The sequence below is a fragment of the Cucurbita moschata genome, unplaced genomic scaffold, assembly GCF_002738365.1.
Source record: "Cucurbita moschata cultivar Rifu unplaced genomic scaffold, Cmos_1.0 Cmo_Scf00340, whole genome shotgun sequence".
In the NCBI taxonomy this organism is placed as follows: Eukaryota; Viridiplantae; Streptophyta; class Magnoliopsida; order Cucurbitales; family Cucurbitaceae; genus Cucurbita; species Cucurbita moschata.
Genome location: NW_019268856.1, coordinates 671 through 10,710, shown reverse-complemented (window position 1 = coordinate 10,710; position 10,040 = coordinate 671). Strand labels below are relative to the sequence as shown.

General features: G+C 34.1%; 1 protein-coding gene across 1 annotated transcript; it reads right to left on the bottom strand.

Annotated features, from left to right (window-relative positions):
• Positions 1–1,381: 1,381 nt before the first annotated feature.
• On the bottom strand, positions 1,382–2,550 carry LOC111440512 (polygalacturonase-like; the record flags this gene model as incomplete). Its single annotated transcript, XM_023077542.1, has 2 exons — positions 1,382–1,648; positions 2,216–2,550. Coding segments are annotated over 2 exons (602 nt in total), but the record flags the coding sequence as incomplete, so codon positions are not given.
• Between the last annotated feature and the right edge of the window lie 7,490 nt (positions 2,551–10,040).

Sequence of the window (10,040 nt, the reverse complement as noted above, 5' to 3'; positions counted from 1 at the left end):
AACGGACATGCGGTTGTGGACAATACGTCATGAACAAGCATGATTGGGGCATCTGACATGCGATCGTAGGTAACACGCCATGGACAAGCATGACCGTGACAGCCTGCAGCTTGACTTAAGCTCACCTCGTCTTGACAAGGTATGTAAGTTGTAAGGTAGTAGGCATGATCTCACACCTTATGTGAATTATATGCACATGTCAGTTACTTACTGCCTTATGAACTAATTAGGATACAATTTGTTACAATACCTAATAACTTGGTGTTTAGGATACAATATGTTACAATACCTAATAACTTGGTGTCTATTGCATGATGATAGATTATGGACCCTAAAACCTGAAGTGGTACTATACGAGATGGTAGAGTAGGTAGAGGCTTGACTGAGACCGACCCTACTCAAATTCCTTATAAGGAAAGGCATGCTAAGAACAAGTGTTGGAATAAGTAGATACCATGATACTACAATCTATGATCTAGGCCACTCAGATAAACTAGGGTAACATAAATAGAGGAGAAAATGTCAGAATATCTAGGTTGTCGAGAGTGTTAAGATTTGTGCCCTAAAGCCTTGTAATTAATTGTTTAATTTTAATAACAACTTTGATTATTTTATTTAAAATTTAATATTATCCCATATGTGATTGACATACAAGAGGATCACGAATCAGTCTTGCGCTATTTACCAGTGAGTGGTATTATTGGACTGAATGAGATTCATTCTTTCATTCAGTAAAGCTATTTGATTTCCCCTTTTTGACCTCCCCATGTCCCTCCCGTGTGGATAGAGGCGAAAAGAGGAACGATGACGAATGAATAAGGAGTGTTTACAGGAGAATGAATCGGAAAGGTGCGAAGCTGCTCGCCGAGTGGCAAAGCCTTGGATTCAATTCTCCCCTCTGTAACTGCCGCCGCTCTCTTATCTATTAGCCTAAGCTATCTCCCATTTTAGTTTGAGTTATTCACTAGAGCCCAATTATGATCTGGAAGTGGATCCGGCCGGGACTAGCACTATGCCTTTCAACTTAAATGGTTTCAATTTCAGATCGAGTAATCTCTTCCTTTATCGAAGAAAAGGTATTTCGAGTTTGCATGGTCAAAGAGCCGGGGACCTTGAAATAGCAAATTCACTAAGCCAATCCTCTGGAAAAGAAGAAAGCAGCACTTTAGTGATTCAAAGTTCTTTACTAACTCAGTGTCCCTGACGAGAACCTAGTTAGAAACTCAGAGTTTACTGGATTTCCCTGTCAAAGTGAAATACTCCTTTTATTCATTCTCCTTCACCTTCGTAAGACCTTTTTCACTAATAGCAGCAGCAAAAAGAAAAGAAATTCTATCCAGCATAGGGGTCAAAGTTCGTAATCGCTTTTTCAGGATCATGTTTAAGAATAACCTAAAGGGTCTATATTATATGGATAAAAGTTTGCGGGTGCTAAACAACTAGAAGGTTCAACCACACCAGAGGTAGTTCCTTCAGCATTTTTACATGAAGCTTTAGCGATGTGATTCTCGTAAGTTAGGTTTATGTCTATCAAGTTTAATCCAGTGCAATGATTTGTTGGACTACAATCAAACTTGATTGCTATTTCAGTGGCTGAAGTTCCCTTGATGTCTTCGTATGTTACTTCGCTAACTTTAACTCCAGAATCCTATTAAAATAAAGAACAATCAAAATATGCTATGAAAACGGATAACCAAGGACATCTATAAAAACATTTACCATGTAACTTGTTTTACTTAGTTATTCTCCACCAAAATTTTTTAATTCCATGAAACCCTAAGTTATATTATAAAACTATATTATAAAACTAAATATAAATTAGGAATTAAATAATAAGATACAAATATATACAACAAATAAGATATAAATCGAGCATATTCTTAGATTTTCTAGATAGTTATATAAGTTTGAGCAATTATCTCCAATGATATTAGATATTTTAGATAAATTAAAAAATAAAATCATAAAAGCTTCATACCATTTTAAGATAATCCATTGATGTTCACATTCTTTCCATCATTTATTTGAAGACTCTATCCATTCAAAACAATCAAAAGCCAGAATTAGTAAAAATTTAAAATAATATTGTAATTAATCCAGTCATTCTCTTTCCACTTTGAGTTAAAAGAAAAATTTTCAAAATTTTTTTATATGGAGCCAACTCAAATTATGCATACCCTGGCTCCAATGGGGCAACTCTTCCCTTAGCGTTTACATTTCCAAAGGGAGTTCCTTGCCCGTTAATAATACCGCCAGTAATGGAAAGCCCACTTATGTGATTAAACGAAATCCAAGAACTAGAATTAGCTAAAACTTGAATGTCCGAGGAAGCCACAAGAGTTCCATCAATGAGAACAGTAATAGCATTGTTCTTACAAGGCCCATTAAATCTCACACTTCGAACGAAGAATATACCCTCGGGAACATAAATAGTGGCTGGTTCAGTTGAGTCACAGGCCTTAGCCCATGCCGTTTGAAGCACAGGCGAGGCATCGGTCTTTTCATCAGGCTTAGCAACGAGAGTAATAATATTGAATGTTAATTCAGCAGCTGAGGCATGGTTAAAGAACAAAATTAGCAGGGAAAGAAAAACATGTAAGATTACGAGAAGAGACAAAGAAAACTTAATGATACAATTGTTCATGATAAGCATGAGAAAGAGAAAAAGGAAGAAGTGATAGGATAATAGAAGAGGTGTGGAGTGATATTTTAGGTTAATGCTTACCCTTCAAACTCTAATTTTAACTTATCTGTCTCAAGTACTATTTAACCATTATTGTTTGTATATGGTTTACCATTTTTAATTAGGTATGTCAGGTAGGTAAATTTAATCGAATAGAATGATCATTTAACTCTGTCTCGTGCTAACATTTTTAAATTTAAGTCTATCTTATAAGATAATACACTAGTTATCATGATAACGATTTCTCATTTTTAAAATTATTAAATTAAAAATGGTTTCTTTGTCAATATGATTTTATTTTTGTTTTAACTTAAAAGGGGATGGGAAGATTTTAACAAAAAAGAAAGAAAAAAAAACCCTAATTTTTCCATCTGTTTCATTGGCCTCTCAACCTCCTAAGAATAACAATTTCCTAATACTTTTAGTGTTTATATTTTTAGATATCGATTCTATATTGATTCTCTATTATAATAAAAATAATAAAACATTCTGTAAGATAGGATCGACAAAACACTATTATATGTTTTTCAGTCATTTTTATCATGTTGGTGTTAGTGATGTAATAGAAAGTTGGTGATTTTTTATTTGCAAAGATGTCGCAAATAATGAGAGGTAGAATTGTTTGTCATATTTGTAACTATCCAATAAATTTACAAATACATCACACCCAGAAATAATTTACAAATGTTATATTTTTCGAAGTCTTAAAGTCTATCAATGATAGAGTATGTCAATAATATGCTGTTTTTATACCTATCAACAAATTTTTTTAATCATGTATAGATTTTTTTTATTGTCACTTAGGGATTTGTATCACTATGATAGACATCTCTTTTCTCCTTTGATTAAATTAAACCCAATTATCACTATGATAGGTTCTTTCCTTTTATTTTTGTAAACTTTGACTGGATCAGTTTAAAATTAATGAACTAAAATCTAATTGGTGTAGAGACAACAAATCTAGGAGGGATGGAGGGAGAGAGAGATCCATGAAAAGGTAAAATAAGTGAGGGATGAGAGAGAGATATCTTATGAATAAAAAGATTGGGCGCCTTAAGTAAGTATTACGACTTACATATAACTCAGATAGAAAGAATTGAAAACTTGTCACATCCCCCTATAGTACATTTTGCGGCATTTTGATCCTCGTAGGTATAAACATGATTTTGGTGAACAGTCATACACCTTCGAATTGACATAATAGAAATGATAAAGACCTAACTCCGTAAAAACAAGTAAAAGGGGTTTGGAACGAGCACGAGACCATAGACAACACGCCTTGGACAAACATGACAGTGACATCCAGAATGCGACTACAGATAACAGACATTTGACAAGCATACTTGTGATATTCTCCTCCACTCAATTTGCTGACGTCTTTATCAACGAACTCTTCACGAACTAAGCAATGTAGAATGAGACTGACTTTAGCTCTCTCGAAGTGTTTCCAACCGATCTCAGCATTGTGATATCTCTTCCATCTACCAAGAACTTTTATAAGTCTTTTCCTGATCTATTGATGTGTCGTATCTTTCAACCAAAGTCTCTTCTACTTTCTTCGTAATGAGATTCTTCATCATGGCAGGAGGTCGTGTTGCTGCATTATTATTAGTGTCGTCTTTAATAGGATACGTTTTAAGTTTATGACGTGGATAACATAACTAGTCCTCATCCATGGGAGCAATCGGTTCCTATATGATGCCTTCCAAACCTTCTACGTGACTTTAACTGGTCTATAGTATTTTCGCATCAACTTCTGATTCTTATTGTTTTGGGATCAAAGTTGATCGGATCTCAACTTGATTAGAACTTTGTCTTCACTTTCAAACTTTTTGCAGCTTGCGTTTCTGACCGGTTATTCTATCCGTTCGTTTGGATGTTTCTTTTTTCTGATTTGACACTAGTTCCTTTGGAGATTTGTCTCCACCTTTTGGTGAAGGTATTCGCTTGGACCTCTCCCTAGCATTCGAGTTATCACTAACAAATGCGACATTCAACAAGTCATTTAACTATTTATGAAATTCAGCTAACTCCGCTTGAAGCATACGACACATATTTGTAATACACGATCTCGTCCCTAATACTAAATCAATTTTAGATCTATCACTCTAGGTGGGGAAGTCTTATGTTGTGATGTTTTCCTTTAGTGACTGCGAGGTTTCTATTTGAATTTGCTCACTCGAGCCCTCCTCTTCAATAATGGGAATGATGATGAACGTGGGTTCATCATGGGTAAGATTGAGTCTCAATTATAGCGTCGATATCATCTTCACCCTTTTGGTTATTGGGTATGGATCTAAATGATCGTGTGGTTTGACCTCATAACCACTAAGCATTTTGTTTGGGGCATGGAAATGACCTCGCCTTTAAGAAAAAAAAATCTATCCCTAACACGGCATTGAAATCATTCATCTTGATTATCATAAAATCGGTTTGCTCAATCCAAGTCTCCAACTTGATCGAAGTTCTCTTTGTAATTTTTGAGATAGATAAGGCTACAAAATTACAAAATTGATAGTTTCATCATTCCATTGTCTTGATGCTAAAGAGTGTTCAAGCATTTCTCTTTGGTCTCTATCATGAAGTTGTGGATGACTCTAGAATTGATCATTCTACTCTTGGCCGATCTATGGTTAACCAAGACCTCATTCTATTGGCTCTTTTATCTCTCCCACTCTCTTTCGGAAAGCAAATAGTACTTCAACATCCCCAATGCAGGGGATTTTGACGCATTGACTTGGAAGGCATGGAGAGCCACCCGTTGTGGGTATTCAGATTCTCAATAGGCCACCTTGCATATGAAGCAAACAAGGGCCCTTATTTGTAGCTTTTTTGGTCATGAGGTCTGTCATGAATATCTACCTCTCTTTTGGGATGATTCATAGTCTCATCCTCGAGCTTCTAAGTCTACCACCTCTTCTTATTAGGGTTTATGTCCTAAAGTCTTGTAATTAATTATTTAATAATTATTTTATTTATAATTTAATATTATCCATTGTATGAAAAATTCAAGGTGTCCCAACTCGAATTTTCAATCATCAAAACTCGTGATATGAACCAAGAGACATCAATCATACAATATACTTCAACGAAGATGTGAAAAAAATACTATTTAAATTATCAAAAGATATTTCAATTCATGTCACATTGAAGAAGAATGAAGTTTCATGTTATAAATTTTGGGTAGATTACAATTTAGAGTAATTTAGAGTATATTGTATGATTGATGTCTCTTGTTTCATATCAATCCAAATCGAGACTAAAAAGATAAAAGCGAAATTAAATAAAAATAAAATAAAATAATAAAATGAAGTAAAATCAAAATCAAATTAGTGAAACAATATCACAATATAAATACAAAATAAATACAATTAAAAGACAATATCTGTAGGCTCTCTCACATCCTAGACCTAGCTTGTGATCACGGGCTTTACTCTAGGCTCTAGGTGGAGATCTCTTGTTGTTCATAAACTTCGGAGACTACGCAACAGTAACCAGTGTCCAATGTTAAGGTGATACCTCACAAAACTCTCTCTAATTGGTGGGGACAACATGGTGAGTACTAGCCTGTCGTCATCCATGGGAGGTACCTAGGGAACTCGTCCCAAGAGCCATGTAGTCACCTAAGATAAGGGGCACGACCCCCTGTATGTGTTAGCTTCACTGACTACCCGTAAGATCAACACCCATCAACTGGACATATCCACCGTGCAGAGGAATCCAAGTGAACTATCAAGTAGCTTGTTCCTATCCAACCTCACACGTAACTCAACAGTATCGTACTGGAATGGAAAGGGAAGTAGAATCTCCATAAACTTTATTGTGTACAATCGGCCTAGGTGGATACCTTTATCTACTAGGGTTGTCGTGGTGGTCTTCTAGGTCCCTAGGACGGTTTGGCAGCCTTAGCATAGATTCACGTCTCCAGGTTCTTCGATTCCATCTCTTTGAGTCTGATTCGGTCGGGAGCATTAGGACTACACTTATTGATGGTCTCTAACTATTCTAAAAATTGTAAAATTGTAAAATAATTGGAATAACTTGATGGATAAAGTTTGTAATAAATAGTTATTATAAATAGGTCCTCATAATTGAAATTTAAATGAATTTATTCAGCCAACACCTTTATTTTGAACAAAACATAAATTAATGCTATGAACGGTCCGTTTAACTTTTGGTATCCTCTCTTCCCTATCTCATTATTTTTCAATTTCATTATTACTTTCACTTTCCAAAATATTTTTACACATTCCATTTATTATAATTATGACCTAAATTATTAAATTGCGATAATAATTTAATCATTTTTAAAACTTAGATTGGTTCATTCTTAGTTTATATATTTATGTTTATAATTATATAAATATTTATAATAATTTTATAATTAAGATTAACTAATCTAAGTATTGTACATCAATACATTTAGGTTGAACTAATTTGGTAGCTAATGGATACATTATTTCAAAAATGTCCAACAATATCAATTAGACACTCTCTTATAAAGACAGTTTCGTTTTTCTCTCTAACCGAGGTGGGATCTCACAATGCACCCCCTTCAGAGTCCAGAGACCTCGTTGGCAATCATTTCGTTCCCCTCTCCAACTAATGTGGGATCTTACAATCCACTCTCTTCACGGCTCAATGTTCTCGCTGGCACTCATTCCTCTCTCCAATCGATGTGAGATCTCTCACAGTACTCTCCCCTTTCGGGCCCAGCGTCCTCGCTGACATACCAATTGGTTTCTGACTCTAATACCATTTGTAACCATTCAAGCCCACCATTAGCAGACATTGGCCTTTTTGGGCTTTCACTTTCGAGCTTCTCTCCAAGGTTTTTATAACACGTCTGTTGAGGATAGATTTTCACAATCTTATAGAAAATACTTCGTTTATCTCTCCAACCGATGTGGCATCTCACAATCCACCTTTCTTTAGGGTCCAGCATCCTCACTGACAGTCATTTCTATCAACAATAGATATGAAATCTCTCACACGAAACTTCCAACCTTATATAAATTCATGTCCTCTTAGCTCTAGGTCGGCCTTTGATTAAATGTCGTAGTTTCTCTCTTACATTTATTAACGTACAATTATATTTATTGTGGAACTTCCTTCAAAGCTATAAATGAGTTTGATAGCATCCAAGAGAAGAGGAGAACTTTGATTTTGTGGATCATACCAAAGGTAGCCCTTCTTGCTTTCACCTTCAAACATGACTTTTGTTTTATTTTTGTCTGTCATATTTTCATTCCGTAACATATTTAGAGTCATTCGATAACATTCATATTTTTTAGTGTTTTTTTTTTCGATTTTTAATTTTAATTTTTTCTAAACAAAAGTTTTTGGCAAACATCCATGTTTCTTATTTTTTTTTATCATCTTAGAAAAATGTAAAATATGAACTAAGACGACCAAGTCAAATGTAATTTTAAACTTGTTTTACTAATGGTTTCAATCTATTCCTCAACGTTGTAGATTTTGAATAATTTGAGTAGATTTTGAATAATTTGATGAAAGTTTAGTAACACAAAAACTTTGAATGAAGGCACGTATAATGGCAGCACGTAATGTTTTGTCTCTAATAGAAAAATGAGTACGTCTTTTTGTTACAAGATTTCTTGGTCAATACATATCCACCAGATCGTTAACGTGAACCAACACGATACAATATTCATGTGTTTGTTTTAATGAGAATTTATATTGCTTATAATAAATTTAATGACAGTAATATGAAGATGGGGGAGAAATATTTACCTTCGAGGGAACTATAAGCAACAGCTTCCCATGTAAGGTCGTTCTAAAAGTTCACATCCTCCGTTTTATTGGAAGGTAACTTAATTATTTATTTTATTGTTTTTTTAAAAAGTGGTTGAAAAAAAAAGGATAAAATATAATTTATTTTTACTGGTTATGAGAGAAGCTAGACTTGGGCTTGTAGGTGCATATATCAATGGAGAATTTTCATTAATGGATAAAGAAGAGGTTCTTAATGATCGCCCTCGTTCATACACACCTTCTCTTTTGCAGCTTTTCATTGCTAATAAGGATACAAATTCTTCTAATACAACACCAAACAAGACAATAAAGTAAATATGAATTATAAGACATTTTAATTACGAGTTTCATTTTTGAAGGAACTTAATTGTAACACTCCACCACTAACAAATATTATCAATTTTAGCGTGTCGCGTATCTTCCTATTACATATCGTCTTTAGACTCACAGTTTTAAAATTTATTTGTTACCGAGAGTTTTCACTCCTTTATTAAAAAAAAAAAATGTATATGTGTATCCTATCCACTCCCTTAGGGTCTAGCATTCTCGCTAGCACACCGTCCGGTGTCTTGCTCTGATACTATTTGTAATGGCCCATGACCACCACTAACAAATATGGTTTGTTTTAGTCCGGTTATGTATCGCCGTCCGCTTCATGGTTTTGAAACGTGTCTGCTCGGGAGAAATTTTCACACCCATATAAGAAATATTTCGTTTTCCTCTCCAACGGATGTGGATCTCACATTAAAAGTTTTTAATAGGTTCTTGAATTTACATTTTTGTGTTTCTCATATATTCATCAACTTTAACAAGTGTTTAATAAGTGTTGGAAATGTCCGACGATCCTCAAAACAAATAAAGAGAGAAAAAATAACAATTTGAGGGGAGATGTTTTGAAACAAATAAAGAGAGCATTAGCCTTTAATTCTCTTTGTTGTTATTATGAAAAGACATACCTCTCATGAGTATATATAGTAGAGAAAGTACTAATTAGCTTCGTAAACTTTCTCCTCAAGTTAAGAACCACTGAACGATGATCTTCATCGTTAAAGCATAAAACTTGTCTATCTACTACCAATTCTCCTATAGTTACTCCATAGTTTAGTAACTTATTCTACTATGTCGACTAACAATACTATTAAAAGTGAGTGACTCACATTCAAATTATTCTCTCCTATTGGGTCGTTACAATTTCTTTTCGTTTGGTAACTTAATCATAGGAACTTCAAAATTAAACGTGTTGAATCTCCTTAAAATTATAGATTTTGAATCTTGAGGTGAAGAATTATAGAACAAATCACGGTATCAACCTTTCAATATAATTACTAATATACCCTCAATATCCAATAACATTTTTAATTATTCTATCTTAATTCCATTTGTATCAAATTATTCTCTACGGTTGAATAATTGATTTGGTTGTATAGAGCAATGAATTTTTCTCTCTCTTCTTGGATGATACAATGATGTACTCATGTGCCATCATTAAGGTTCGCATAACCAACTTTTATTTATTAAAAAATTGATAATCTATATGATGATTTGCATTGTTTTCTTAACAAAGAGGGAAGATGAAGACTTG